This window comes from Notolabrus celidotus, chromosome 15, assembly GCF_009762535.1.
Source record: "Notolabrus celidotus isolate fNotCel1 chromosome 15, fNotCel1.pri, whole genome shotgun sequence".
Classification (NCBI taxonomy): Eukaryota; Metazoa; Chordata; class Actinopteri; order Labriformes; family Labridae; genus Notolabrus; species Notolabrus celidotus.
In genome coordinates this window covers 29,088,004-29,103,974 of record NC_048286.1, presented here as the reverse complement: position 1 = coordinate 29,103,974, position 15,971 = coordinate 29,088,004, and the positions used below count along the sequence as shown (strand labels likewise).

General features: G+C 39.2%; 2 protein-coding genes across 2 annotated transcripts; both read left to right on the top strand.

The window, feature by feature from the left end:
* Positions 1-616: 616 nt before the first annotated feature.
* Positions 617-6,822, top strand: toe1 (target of EGR1, exonuclease). Its single transcript, XM_034703733.1, has 8 exons — positions 617-1,055; positions 2,355-2,395; positions 2,528-2,624; positions 2,808-2,966; positions 3,585-3,698; positions 3,948-4,096; positions 4,577-4,739; positions 5,860-6,822. Exons 1-8 carry the CDS (start codon positions 927-929, stop codon positions 6,568-6,570), a joined length of 1,563 nt encoding a protein of 520 aa, XP_034559624.1. The 5' UTR covers positions 617-926; the 3' UTR covers positions 6,571-6,822.
* A 1,834-nt stretch (positions 6,823-8,656) lies between these two features.
* On the top strand, positions 8,657-13,026 carry tmem53 (transmembrane protein 53). Its single transcript, XM_034703548.1, has 3 exons — positions 8,657-8,900; positions 9,079-9,182; positions 10,979-13,026. The coding sequence occupies exons 1-3, from the start codon at positions 8,846-8,848 to the stop codon at positions 11,678-11,680; spliced, it is 861 nt and encodes a 286-aa protein (XP_034559439.1). The 5' UTR covers positions 8,657-8,845; the 3' UTR covers positions 11,681-13,026.
* Positions 13,027-15,971: the final 2,945 nt, after the last annotated feature.

The window sequence follows — 15,971 nt, the reverse complement described above, 5'->3', positions numbered from 1 at the left end:
TTTAGGTATATTTGGAATTCATTTAAAAAGAAAACATATTTGGGGGGAGATTTCATAGTCCTGTTTTTAGGAATAAAGAATTTTGAGAGGCACATGATTATGTTTCAGCCATACAGCAGACTTCATCACTGTTATTTTTGAATATCAAACCAAATGTTATGTCATTTATTGAAAAGGAAATTGAAATTGTTGTTGTTGTTTTCGTATTGCGGTTGTTTTTTTAATTTATATTTAACTGTGGGTTTTTGTTTCAATAATTTAATCGTTAAATGTGTTTAACTTTATCTATCTGTTCATTTATATTACTATTATTTTATTTATATATTGTTTCATGTAAAAAAAAAAAACGAGATATTTGATTTTCACCCAAATGTGATAAGTCTTATATAAAAATCCATAAAATACTAATTACAAAAAAAGAAAAGGAAATTGGAATAGATTTAATTTTTAATTTTTACCATTCATAGATATCAGTCCAGAAGGTTTTCACAGTTAGGCATGAGAAGAAAACATGGTTCGTCGACTCCACTTCAATTTCACAAAGGAGGCATACATTGTCTTTTAATTTTAAGGACTACCGATTATTATTTTTGCTCCGGCAGTAATGGGACTACTAATATTTCTTGTCATAGGACCCCTGAAGCACGTTGGAATGTTTACGGTGAAGAAGCTGTAGGCTGTAGGCTCATAGAAGAGCCATAAACAATAGTTATAACATTCACTGAATGTATGACGACAATTTAGAAGAAAGAAAAATAATACATCACAGGGTTAAAATATAAAAAGTGAGAATAATTTCAGTATTGGTGACGTTAGCTCAAATAGCTATTTCTCCAGGAAGCTGTAGAAGACAGGAGGGAACGTTTCACGCGCGGTTCAAGGGGGTCTGCTTTCCACAGAGTAAAGTTGAGACCTTTATATAGTTTATGGTTGAGACCGACATGACGTCCTCATTGGTTGTTCCAGTGGTCGATGTCCAGAATGACAACTTTAAAGAGCTTTGGCCTGCTATGGTTATAGCAATTAAGTCCTCTTCCTTCATTGCAGTGGACACGGTGAGTTTGTGTCCGCATGTCTCTCTGTGTGTGTGTCTGCTCGTGTGTGACAGTGGTGGGAATCAATGCCTGCTATCGATAACAATATATAACACTAATATCACGATACAGTAGCCTGCAGAAATGATTGAATTGCAAACATATATCCTAATAACATAATGGTGCATCATGATTTTGGAATAACTAATGTCACTAAAAGGTTTAGAGCCAGTCATTCATGCGCCCTTAATTGCACTTTTCCCTTATTATCTCCCTTTAGTACCAGGATCTGTTACAAACTTTTACAAACATAATGACTCTTTTATAAAAAATACATCCAGCTTTACAAATATACAAAACTTATGACGGATTAGAAAACTTAACTCAGTGTTACTTGGCAAACAAATTGCAATATCTAGCCATCAGACTAGAATAGTAGTGAACTCTTCTATCTGATGACTCAGTTTCTCAATACAATCTTGAAACAACATAAATCCTGACATCCAAACTACTCTGATAGTCTGATGATGACTTAGACCAGGGTTTCCCAAACTTTTAAGCCCATGACCCCCAAAATAGTGGTGCCAGAGACTGCTGACCCCATGGTTGGTCGAGGTGGTTAACCAATACAAATCCTTACAAAGACAGAGATCAACAAAGAACAAATCATCATGATATGTTGTAGATAGTTTAAAAAGTTTAGAAGTAGAATTTAAGTATTCTTATATATTTACAATAACGGATAGAATATGCAATTTCAACTCATTTACGTTTTTTCATTTTTAGGAAAGCATCTCGCGACTCCCCTCCATCACTGTCTAGCGACCCCCCAAGGGGTCCCGACCCCCCACTTTGGGAACCTCTGGCTTAGATTACCACTTTGTAAATGAACCTATATTCTCATCTGATACAGAAACAAACCCTACACTGCTTTACATGACCTGGAAGAGGAGTATCTGCTGCCTCCTCAATAAAAAATATTTTTATTGATACAATTATTCTCAAGACATCTCTGTAGATCAGAGATTTGTTGCTTACAGGTCTTTAATTATAATGCTGACACATATTACTGCATCCCATACACTAACATAATACATCACTCATCTCCCTCTACATTAGAAACTCAACTAAGCAGATCCAACCTCTTAAAACTCTGCACATGCAGCATCATCAAATTCATCCTTTTATCCACATTTTTGTCTCTTTATCACTTCAGCTACATTTAATGCATGTCTTTATATTCAAATGTAAACACTAAATGTGTACACTGTATATAAAAAAAAGAACAACAACTAATGACTGCACCTTGCATTGTTTCAGGAGCTGAGCGGTCTTGGGAACAGGAAGTCCCTGCTGGCTCAGTGAGTATTAACATCAGTGTCAGTCTTCACTAACAGCCGGCAGTGATGGATGAAATACCTGAAAGCTATCCTTCATGCCACTGTGTATAGGTATTCACAGATAACTTATTGTTACTAACTGTCATGTTTCAGATGTATAGAGGACAGATATAAAGCCATCTGTCATGCAGCTCGTTCTCGCTCCATCCTCTCTCTGGGAATCAGCTGTTACAAGAAACTTGACAACAAGGTATGAAAAGCTTCTGCCATTTCCCACTGCTTTAAACTAGTGGACATGAGTGTTCGTGAACTCCACCATATTCTGTGTAGAGGTCTGCTGGTATCTTATACACCATATTAAACAGGTCAACTTTAACTTGATTCTTTAGCAGTTAACTTAATGACTTTTTTCTGATCATCTTTGACCCTCCAGGCTGCAGACACATACCTGGTTCAGGTGTATAATCTCACCCTGCTGTGTTCAGAGGAGTACATCATTGAGCCGCAGTCAGTGCAGTTCCTGGTGCAGCATGGATTTGACTTCAACAAGCAGTATGCGTGTGGGATCCCCTACTGCAAAGGCAACAATAAGGTGATCTTTGATCCTCCTGTGTTCTTTGTCATACCCATTGGTCTGTCTGTGTTATGCCCTTATTTCATTTCAAGCTCACTCCTTTCTAAATGTACACCTCTATCTCCATGAAGGTTCCTGGTCATCTGGGCCATTGTAAATAGAAGTTTAATCTGAAATACAGTGGCCCTTTGGGTCAACATTAGAATTTTATACTTTGAGTTCTTCTCATTTTCAAACTGGAAGTCTCTTGCCCCTACGGATAATAATTCAAACTGATACTGAGTGGTGTTAACAGACCTCACACAGCTTTTTGTGGACTGTGCACAACTTGTAGTACTCTCAAAAGACCTGTTAACAGATTTAAATGGGCAGATTATTTTAAAATCACAAATGCACAACATGTACATCTTTATGATAGTTTAGTTTAAAATACAGGATTTCTCTTGAATTATATTACTTCTGCTTTAGACGTGCCAACATGCACACATCATGGCAGAACCATAGACATTTAATGGCACAGTTTTGGAAATACAGACAAAACTGAGCACCATAGGAGCATGAGCATTATGAACATGCTCATCCTCACATGTTAAACATGAACGTCCAGCTGAAGTCTCTCTGTATCTTCTCTCACAGGCAGGATCAGACGACAGTGGCGTCCACATCAGAGCTCTCTTCACTGAGCTGCTGCGAGCCAGGAAACCTCTTGTGCTTCACAACGGCCTCATCGACATGGCCTTTCTGTACCAGGTACCACCGAGCTGTTAGCGTTGCTGTTTAATGAATCTTTTTTGTGTTCCAAGGCCTTTTTGAAATGAGACAGTTTCCCTGCATCTTGTCCGTTAGATAGCTTTTAAAAGATCACTTTAATTTTAGTTTCATCCTTCACTAGTATCCAGTTATCTAAATGTGGTAAGATATTTCTGTCATGTTAAAGCTGACGCCTTGTATCACAACATGCTTCACAAACTAATGATTCATCTATTGTTCTCCTACCAGAGTTTTTACGCTCATCTTCCAGAGCAGTTGGCGACCTTCACAGCCGACCTGTCTGAGATGTTTCCTGCTGGTATTTATGACACTAAATACATCACCGAGTTCGAGCTGCGACTCACCGCCTCCTATCTAGAGTATGCTTATAAGAAGTGGTGAGTATTGTTAAGAGCTCTTCAATAAAATCACAATCATTGTTCTCCTGATTCAAGCAATAAACGTTATTTTCTGCAATTAATAGGAACAAATATTTGATGTAAACAAGCAATGCTTCCTTTCACATGTTTTCGATGCAGTCAGATGAATCTGAAGCTAGCCTCACAGAACAGCAGATAGATGTAAAACCTGCAAGTTGTTGCCAATATGCACTCTTTCATTTAGTTTTTTTTAACACACTGCATATCTTTTCTTGCAATATTTAACAATGTTATCTCACATTAAGTTTTGTCTCATCCCCAGACCTGGTTTTGTTTTATAGAGCAGAGCTGAAAAGCAGCTGGTGCTATGTTCATTATTTACTGTATCAGGTCACCTCAGAGTTTATTGTGCTTGTGTACTTGTTTAAAAGGCGAGTTATGTCTCTGTTTCTTTAATAAGTCATAACCATCCTCTCATATTATCTCCTCTCCCTGTAGCAAACTGGATAACAGTCGCAGGGTGACCTCTGGAGTCGACGGCTCTCAATTTCACGTGGAGTTCTGTCACTATGGAGGTCAGATGTCCAGCTACATAGACTATAGGACATGTCCGGACTTGGCTTCTCCTGAGGGACAGACTAACCTCTGCCAACAGTTCTCTGTGAGTTTAACAATCTTTATTTCCTTCTTGTATCAAGTGAAAACTCAGGAATCCAGGTTTGAGCGCCAAACTCTATGACTCAGTCCTTTTTCCTACCCAAGTCTGTTAAAAAAATATATCATCAGCTCATATTCTCATGATACATCTGTTAAATTTTTAAGTCCATGGTATGTGTTTGTCCTTGTTTCTCAGAGAGTGCCAGGTGGATCATATCAGGCAGGAACAATTAGTTGTGAAGAAATACTTGGGGATCATAGAAAAGAGATGGAACTAAAATAATGCATGCTACAAGCAAAAAAAAGATGCCTTTAAAAGATAAACATAGGAAGAATTACACTTAATGAACATAATATAAAACTAAGAATTAAAAGCTGATTACAAATAAAACACAGTCTCTTTAATTGGCCCGATGTGACAACATGCTGGAAAGTAAGCACTGGTCTCAAATAGAAGCTGGCATTCATGAATTGTGGAGCTTTGATGTTGTCAGCTGTCAGATTTGCAGAGTAAATATGAGGAGCTGCAGCAGGTAGACTCTTTTCTGTCGATCTAAGTGAGACCAAGAGGAAAAATCTGAACCTGAACTTATGAGGGACAAGAGGCTGGCTTCATAGAGATAACTGATCAAATAACAATGATCAAAAAGTTTTACTCTCTCTGAAGTGAGATGGTTATGATACACTACAAGCATCTCTTTTGGCAACTACACACAAACTTTAACAGTGATTCACATGATTTCAGCAGTACAGGCAGGGACTGAGATTACATCTGATCTAAACTACCAACAGAGAACATCGTCATGAAATAATCACTGAAAGGACGACACTGTTCAGGCGTAACAACTGATTATAACTTAGTCCTGACCAGTGGCTTTGCAGAGTAAGTTAGCCTGGTTATCTAGCCAGATTAAAAGAGGAGAAGCTTTGTTACACTGAAAACTCTGACTTAAAAATCAGCAGACCCCCTTCACACCACACCCTTCAGCTCTTTTTTAAGATGTCTTTTTTGTGTGTTTTAGCAGCATTCAAGCTGCAGGCTGAACACTGAACTATGGATATGACGCAGTGACTCTGCATACTGTGATCTCACATGCAATGTGATCTTTTGTCTTATCTGTCAGGGGTTTGGCTGGTGTCCAAAAGGCACCCAGTGTCCGTTATCCCACGACATTGACCTGATCCTCCTCCAGGACGAGAAGTGCTCAGGGGACAAGAGAAAAAAGAGGAAGAGACACAGAGTGAAGAAGAAAGGTGGAAAAAACGCACCAGAGGCACCAGACTTTGATGGTGCCCCAGAAAACAAGATTCCCCACATGGAGGTGGATCCTGCAGAAACACCAGAAATGCCTCTAGTGGCCAATGAAGGAAGCACTCAACAGAGTGAAGGAGAAATCATGAAAGTAGACGGTGAGGGGAACGGAGCGTGTGACTTTGTAACAACCACCACAACTGATGATGACACCACAGCAAACACAAAGGAAGGAGAAGACAGCAGAACAGAAGAAGGAGGGACAGAGAAGTCAAGTCCCCTTCCGTCAAAGTCTAACAATCACAACACGAAGACAGACTCAGGAACACACAGGGCAGGGTTCGATGCCTTCATGACCGCGTATATCTTTGCATACTCCTGCTCACTACTGGAGAAGGATGGAGCAGGAGCTGAGGAGGACAAGGGGCAGCAGAAGGAGGAGCAGACGATGCTTCCTTCCTCTATCAATAAAGTCTACCTGAGCGGTAAGGCAGCTCCTCTGAACGTGGTCAAGAGCACCTTCTCCAAATCGTCCAAGGCTCATGTGCTGAAGATGGAGATGGTCTGGGGAAAGACTGTTTAGTGTGGTCAAATGAGAAACATGCAGATTCTTATTTTACTTTATTATCATGTTGTTAGGGATGGTCTAGACTGAACTGTCCTCACTGATTTATAGATAACTGAAACATTTTGTACAGACGTTCATGTACACCAAAAAAAAGGAATACTATGATTACCTTGCTCCTCTGATTTCTCTGTTCTATGATGTTGACATTTGTTATGAAACATCCTGACAGCTGTTTTATGAGTTGTCAATAAAAATGTGTTGAACATGTTTCCAGTGATGTTCTGAAACCATTTCTTTCACCAGTATTGGCCCTGATATCTACACACGAGCACAGACAGACACCAAGTACACATCTGATTCTATAGATACAAATCACTGCATCATCATGCCACCTGCAGGTGATGTGTTTTCTGTTAGTTTTAAGATTAGGGGACAAAATGCTCTTTTTATGCTCTTGGTATAAAGTCTGTGAGTCTGGGGGATGAAATGCAGCATATATTTCATCCACTATGTACATTGAGTACAAAACAGCAGTTGTATGTAGCTTTTGGACACTTCTAACTAAACTGCAATAAAACACAGTTGTTGCATAAGCATAAGTCACTTAAAGCAGGAATACGTTGCAGTGCAGAGGCAGCGGTTTCCATCTGGTCCCCATGTTTCTTTTTTTTCTTTAAGGTTTGTTTTGAAAGTGCTAAATTAGAAGGATGATCTGTGTGCATTAATGAGACATATCAGTTTTTATATCACTTCCTATGATTCTGATGAACTTTAAGAGCTCTTTAAAAATGGTTATTCGGCCTAAGTGGCTTCGTCCGCCTCATTTTGTTGTCTTTAATCTGTTTTTTTCTCCTTATCTAAGTAGCCTTCAGTTATGACATTAAGAGTTTGGATTGAACTGATTTTGGAGTATGTCCTGAATAAGCAGTAAAACTTGGGAATTATTTCATGAACAAAATAAACCACCAGATTTAAATGACAACATGGCCTTCCCTCTGTCGCCTCCCTCAGGGTTTAGCACACATATTGCAAACACCATTTTAAAAGTTACTGGCGTAAACCCACACAAGAACCAACAGCATCACTGAAGTGTGGTGGGAAATTAGAGGTTCTTCATGCTTCTTTCATTAATACTTAAAAAGGGAACATTTCTAAATCGATAAACATCCTTAAGATGTTCTTTGAATATTAAACACAAACCTTGTCTGTGACCTAAATAATATTATCAAACCATCATCTGAATGTTAAAGACAAAATGTTTTTCTTTTATTAACAGTTAACAAAAAAGGAACATTATTTAATCCGATAAACATCCTTAAGATGTTCTTTGTCTTGAAACATTATCAGAACTTATAGGGAATGTTAGCCAATGTAGTGGGAACATTCCTTGTATTAACTTATCATCATACTATCACACAACTATTCAGGTTTGCACAAATACAAGCATCTTTGCTTCGTGCTATAAAACATCCCTATACCACAATTAACTTGTTTTTAACTTTTTTTTGTCTCTCCTCCCTTTTTTCTCCCCCATCCTAACTCGGTGGAATAAGGTGCAATATGGAACCAAAACGATGACTTTAATGTTTGGTATTGAAAATAAAATTTGGCATTGAAAACACACCCTGAAACTGAAAAAAACCATTGGAATTGAAACACCTGTATTGTTAAAAAAAATTGTAACAGCAAAATCACAAACATCAAATGTAATATTATTTCATTTCTAGCTATTTTTGCATTCCAATATGTTTTTGAATGACAATCAAATAAAAAAAAAGAGATATCAAAGAAATATAATATGATTGTCATACAAAAACATATTAGAATGCAAAAAAAAATCTAGAAATTAAATAATTTAACATTTGATGTTTGTGATTTTAACTTCAGTGAAACGTTTTCAATGCCAAAACCTGTTTTGATGCCTTTACATTTTTACAATACAAGTGTTTCAATGCCAAATTTGATTTTCAATACCAAACATTAAAGTCCTCCTTTATGCTCCATAGTGCAGAATAATATATTTTCTCGATTTTAATGTAATAATTGTTTTGAACAGAGGGGGCGCTGTGGTGACATTGGCTGTGCGTTACCCGTTATTCAGCTAAACATAGAAGAAGAAATGTTCCAGTAGAGAAGGGAGCCTGTGGTGACAGTACACCGACCTGTCTACAGTGTGCTGGAGGTGTTATAAAATATAGCGCTTTGTTGCTCGTCATTCATCTTTTTACGAGAGCCAAATGAACAAAACCACAAAGTTGGAGAAACGCAGCTGATCCCCTCAAACACAGAGATGGCAGACGAGGAAATTGACTACAACATTGTGTTTCCAGATGCAGGGACGCTGGGTGAGCATCATTTCATTGTACTGTATTCTCATGCCTCAGCTAGCTTAGCACACAGGCTAACGTTAGCCCATTAGAAACAGCTTCTTATGGCTGTTTCTTTAGCATGCTAGCTTAGTGAAGCTCTGCTCGTCGTGACAGCCTCGGTGACATGCTGCTCTGTCGTCTGGTTTGTTTTCAGAGAGACACTGGCATGGGACAAAGGAGCCAGTTGTGATCCTGCTGGGCTGGGCTGGCTGCAAAGACAAACACCTCTCCAAATACAGCTCCATCTACAATGAACAGGTGAGGAAAACAGGGTTCATTCAACTTTCAGGAGGAGCCTGACAGCAATGTGAAGGTGTGTGAAATATGACACATCCTAGTAATAATTAATCTACAGTGTAAAAAAACCACAGTGACATTCAGTGGGGAAGAAACTACAGGATAGGTTGGTATAATGGTACTCTGGTACTGTACAGTACAATGATCCTTGCTTGTGGAAAACAAAAGTCATCATACATTTTTAATAGATGTAATCTGTCATGGAGAACACACTAAGCCCCCTGCCTCTCTTCATCATCCAAATCATCCCATCTTTTAACAATGCGCCATGATAACTGGTATTTTACAAGGGACCTCACACCTACTTCAAAATATGTGTAAGATCAAAGTTGTAACTTATGCTCATGTTGACACTGTCTCAGCTGGTACAACCCAAGCAGCAACCTCCAGTCTAAAAATATGATTCCAATGCCGAAGTGCTAAAAACTGCAGTTCATTGAGGATCCGCTTGAGGCTGGCTCCGGAAGTACCGGAAACCACATACACACTAATTCAGAATCAGAATCAGCTTTATTGGCCAGGTATGCTTAAACCATAGACTGTATAAAATATGGACGTAGTATGCATATGCAGCCATATTGCTGCTGTCGAGCCAGTGTGACTTAAAGAGGCGGAGTTTGAGCCTCCTAGCCAACAGCTACAGTGTTCCTGCAGGTAGCTGTGCCTCTCTTTGGAAGACTCGTAATCTCAATATCTTCGAAATTGCCGCGTTAGAAGGTGAATTTTTTTCTAACGGGGCAATTTCGAAGATATTGATATTACGAGTCTTCCAATGAGAGGCACAGCTGACTTGATTGACAGGCGGGAACACTGTAGCTGTTGGCTAGGAGGCTCAAAGCCCGCCTCTTTACGTCACAATCGCTCAACAGCAGCAATATGGCTGCCGCCGCCAATTGGCCTCAAAACAGCGCTTCAGAAACAGATGGGTGACGTCACGGATACTACATCCATATTTTACACATGGACAAGGATGACCAACTGACGTGCATACAGCAAGAAATTATGGGTGAGGGCTAGAATTAGGGATGAACCTGAATGCGTCATGACCATAGACTGTAAATAAAAATGGACAGCGTTGCTCCGCCTCTTCCCGTTGTACGGTTCTGAAGCCAGAAAATCCCGCTCCTGGGCGCCGCCATTGTGCAGCCAGAGCCTGTGAAGCCACTGTAACGAGCTCCGCCCTACAGCGAGCGCCACAAGACGCTGTGTGTCCTTTGAAGTTTCACTCTACGGCGGCTGTGATTTAAAGGAAACCCGGAAGTAAAACCCCGTTTTTAAACTCTAATAACTAACGAAAAAGAAACTTTTCAGAAAAAAGAGGACTTGGACACAAAACAGTCAAATACTAACTACATATCACCACAGCATATGGATGTGAGAAACATTCGTACCACGTGTCTTTATTTTTTAAAGTTTGACTGCTCCCCCATTCAAATGAATAGGGGAGACAGATTTTTTGACCCATACTGCAGCCAGCCACCAGGGGGCAGACACTCCGCTGAAAGCTTCACCACCAGCCGAGCGAGCTGCTCCCCTGGTCATGACACACAGTGCAGAGATCAAACAGGCTTTGAGAAGAGATGTGTGTGTGTACAACACACCCTCATTGTCTATCACAGACTTAAAGGAGGCAGTCACCAGTGGCTTCCACAAAACATCGTGCTCACAGTTTGTTAGGTTTTATATTGTGATATTAACGGACATGTCAAAGTTAATGTCTTTTCTTCTTTCCTTTCCTTTGTTTTCTTGACCTGTAGGGATGTGTGACCATTCGCTACACCGCTCCCTTAAAGACCGTCTTCATCTCGGAGTCGTTTGGCTACAAGGAGCTGAGCAGCACGGCCCTGAAGCTGCTGGAGATCCTGTTTGACTATGAGGTGGAGAACAGTCCTATCTTCTTTCACATATTCAGTAATGGTGGCTTCATGCTGTACCGGTACATCATCGAGTTGTTGAACAGTGATAAACAGTTCAGCTCTCTGCGTGTGATCGGGGCCGTGGTGGACAGCGCCCCCGGTAGTGGGAATGTCCGTGGGGCCCTGCGTGCACTAAGAGCCACTCTGGGGCCCAAAATAAGTCCTGTTTTAAGGTACGTCCTCTTAGCTCTTTTCGCCGTGACAGTGTTTCTCCTGCGTATCGTTCTGTACCCTTTGACCAAGTACATCCACAAGAACCACTATGACGCGGTCCAGGAGAGGCCGCCCGCCTGGCCTCATTTCTTCCTCTACTCCAGAGCCGACCAGGTGATCCGGTACAGTGACATCGAGGTCTTTGTGGAGGCCTTGAAGCAGAAAGGTGTCCCCATGGACAGTTTTGATTTTCTCTCCAGTCCCCACGTCGGCCATTATCGGGAGTTTCCTGAGCCGTATGCTCTGAAGTGCCGGGACTTCCTGGTTGCCTGCATGAAGGACTCGGACGGAGCAGAGACTAAGAAGAGACAGAGGGTTCAGAATCAATGAAAGTTGGAGAGAAAGTCTCAAGACTCTTGACCTTCTGTTAAGTAATCTAAACCACTGGCTTTTAAAGAGAGGAGAAGACAACAACAACAACAACAACAACAACAACGTGTTCTCTCTCAGTGGTCCATGAATCGGTTCAAACATCAAGACAGCTGGAGTTTGAGCTGAACTGGTTTCAGATCTCACTAATGTGTATCACTCCTAGTGCACATAACTCATATTTACACAAGGCCTGTTTTCCTGTAACATGAAGCTTAGTTTGGGACACTTTAAATGCTGTTTTGATGTTGCTCCAGCTTGAAAACACATCCTTTTTTCATATCACTGCTTCTCTGTTGAGCAGCAGCCACCAGAAGTGAAAATACAGAGGTACAGTGGGCCACATTTCAAAGTACAGATACATCTTTAGTAACTTATTAGCTACCCTCAGACAGCAGCCACTAACACAGTTTTCCCTGTTCCTAGCTGGCATATAAACTTCTGGAAGTACCTGAATGCGAATGTTAGCTGTTGTTTAAATATAGCCGCTTGTTTATCAGACACGTTTTCCTCAGTGTGTGGCCAAGATTTCCCCCAGACTTTAATATTGACTGTTTTTCAGTGGCTCATCAATCAGGAAGAGGGGGAACGATAACATTTTGTATAATACTTATACCGGGAACAAAGCTTGTTTTAGTGGTAGCTCTAATCTTCCAGCCCTGGGTAATAGCCACCATGTGTAAATGTTTGATGGGAAGGTTCCCAACCTTGAATCCACTCCTCAGCATTATATGAAATACTGTAACTCACACACTCCTGAGTGTGTGGCACCCTGGTCTAACCCTGCCTGTGTACAAATAATGATACAAACTATTGCTATACACTGGAGTATAAGTCCTTTAGGATCATTTCAATTGTATTTAATATTGCTGTGAACATGTGATGCATTGTAGATTAGTAGTAGTGATTGATTCTAAATCTGGGTATGGGTATTGGAATAAATATAATCTGTATCTTCTATTTATTGAATTTGACGATGTATTCATGGTTTTAATCTCACAATATGTCAGTGAAATGAGGTCATTAGGGGGCCAACAATGAAGGCAACTGTGTTCATTAAATGACTAATTATCCATTACATGTTTTTCTAAATACAAGAAGGTCTAAAAGTTGTTGCCTTAGACATTAAAACCCTTTTGAATGTTTGTCCTGGTCCAGAAATTGTAGAAAACTCAGCTGTAATATGTGAAACATTAATGATTTGGTCAAAGAAACAAAGTGATTGACGATGAATGTAAATGTTCAACACAGTTACTGTGTTCTTCTAACTGATGTGCCTTCAATAAACCAGAATGATCGTAGAAGAGTCTGAAGCCTCTGTTTCTCTGTCAGGTTTGAGACATGAATGCTTTCAGGTGTGGCTGTCGCATGTTTGGAGGAGGGGAGTCCTGCTCACATCACAAAGGTGTCCTGAAATATAACATATCAACTCTTGACCCAGGCCCTGTGTCAGAGCCTTGTTTACTGGTGTGTTATCATGTCCCAAAGAAAACCAGTCTTCGATTCCACTGTAGTAGATAGAAGATTCTAAATTGTCTTCTCTGGTGCCCTTTCAGTGGAAAATGCATGAAAAAGTACCCACTAGATGCCCCACCAATGTAAAAATCATTAAAAAGTCCCCTCTAGACGCCCCACCAAATTAAAGATCATTTTAAAAAGTTCTCTCTGGATGCCCCATCAAAGAAAAAATCATTGAAAAGTCCCCTCTGGATGCCCATGTAGTTAATTATGTCATGTTATGTTAGTCATATACTATAATCAATAATAAATACATATATTTGTGTTTTCCTTTTTCATAATTCAATTTACACTCTTGCTCCTCAAACAGCCTGAGTACACCACTGCTAGTTTATGTCGCAAATTGAGACCAACAATTCAAAAGTCATTTGTAAGGAATCTCTGAACTATGACAATCAGAGATGGCTCCCAAAGTCATACTGTTTCAAAGCATTTGATTGCAAAGATGATGCAATAAATGATCTGATAATTCAGTTTTCTAGTTGCTTATGTGTTTAAAAAAAATGTAAGAGTTGTCACTGGTCTGTATGATCCACATATCATTGATTGAGACTGTACTCCTTTTAAAACATATTCTGTAGTATCAAACTTTTATTTCTTCCATTTTATCCAGGCCAACCTTTTTATTTTAAGCTAACAAAAGCACCATGGATGTACAGTTTATTCATGCACTTTGGATCTGGATGTGCCTCTCTTTGCTGCAGAAGAATAAAAACTTGTATCTTGTTATATTGCATACAAAAAGAAGTACCAATTGAAGTTGCTATTTTAGTACGGATGCATGATATTATGGGCTTAGCATCTGTGTGGGCAGACACAAGTATAAAAATTGAATAACCTGAACTGCAGATTTAAGAATGTCTGGCAACACGTACAGCTAATAAAGTGATGCATGAATTATGAGCATGCAATGACGGTTTACAAGCTTCAACATGTTGAAGTGTTGGAAACAGACAACAAAATAGAGCCTCACAGTGGATTGAGGACATGTAATCCACAGAAATCAGGATTTTCTTTTTCGTTACTGAATGTCTGGAAATCAAAAAGGAATACATTCTTTTATTTATGATAGCATCAAATGTTGTTTGTCTTTGTGTCTGTTTCTAAAACAGGAGAGACGCAGTGTTCTTTAAATATCAGTTGTTGGAAAAATTACAATGTTGTTCAACACCTTGTTAAAGTAAAAGTAAATTAGTCCTGCTTTAATTTCTGTATTTATTAAATTATTTATTTTTACACATCTAATGAGGTACAGTTGGAACAAAGTCGTAACCTCAGTCTATATTTTGTTTTTATGCCTTTGCCGGTCACCCCCTTTGTTTGAATAACCCTATTCTAAGGGTTCACTAAAAGCACAACCTTAACAGAAGGTGTCCATGATCCTGTACCCAGAGGCAGAGCAAACCAACCTCTTGTCATGAGAAATCAGGAGCAGCCTGAAGAGCGTGTCTCTGAACGGCTCCAGCAGGACGGTTATTGAATGTCTACGACATGTCAGAATTGACATTTGGGAGAGCGAGTGTTTGGCATTTGTCTCCACCCAGGTCTGGCCCGGGCACTTCATGGATCATGCTGAGCTGCTCGGAGGAAAGAGAGACAGAGGAAAGTTTACATATCGGCACAGACAGATGAACATCGCTTACTGGAGTGCACATGAGACTGACTGCTCTAATCTCTTATTGTTTCAATAGAGAGTGCAGTGTCTTTGTTTCTTTTTTATAACAAACTTTTTTATCTTTTTTAACTTGTAAAAACAACTAAAAGTTTGATTTATTTGTGATTTAGAAAAACAGAACTTCATTTGGAAGAAGGATTTCTTGAGTAAAAGTAAGATTGAAATTAAAAATAGCTGAAAAACTGAAAAAAAAATCAGTTATCCTTTTTATTGTATATGTACTTATCATTGGGTTATTATTTAAACTGCATTTAATATCATGGTTTGGCAAAGTTTAGCTAGCTTTCAAAAAGAAATGTACATATTTTATATATATTTGAACGTAACCAAGTAAGTTATAGCTAATTATTTTTATCCCAGAGTGCCGACATATTAAAAAAAAAAACTATGTTAACATGAAAACAAGGAGCATACAGGAAATACTAAAACATGTAATAAAATGATTCTTTACTATTTAACAAAGTGCCATGAAAATGTAATGATTGACCTGTTTAGACATTTCTGGGTTGTTAAGTTTGTACCGTGCAGCACATGGAACAAACCAAGACAATGATTCAAACATATAGTGAGGTGAAAAAGAAGAAGAAACTAGCATCTCCCTCTTTAATGTGACAGAGAAAATATTAGTAGTTTAAAAATCTAGACATAGGTGACTTGTTAGCAATCAATTGATGATGTACATGAGTTGGGCAGGTAACATTATCATTCATTGTATTTGACTCTCCGTCTCTTTAATAGTTTACTTTGTTCTGCAGATTGTCTATCTGCAACTTCTAATGTTATTACATGATATCAGAGCAGCAACACTGCAACTGAAGCTACATACACAGTGAAGCAGCTATGAATGAGAAAGTGCCACTGAGAGTAAGTGGGTTTGTGTCTGTGACAAAAATTAAAAGTATCAAAGTCCATGAAAGCTTTTTGTTATTAACAAAATACTCAAAATAAGTAAATACTAAAGGATCTGAATAAACAATGATAGTCATCGATGAATATTCAAACCCGCTCACCCTCTTTGTCTGCCTCCCGCCACAAAACTGAACAGGAAGTAATAACCAT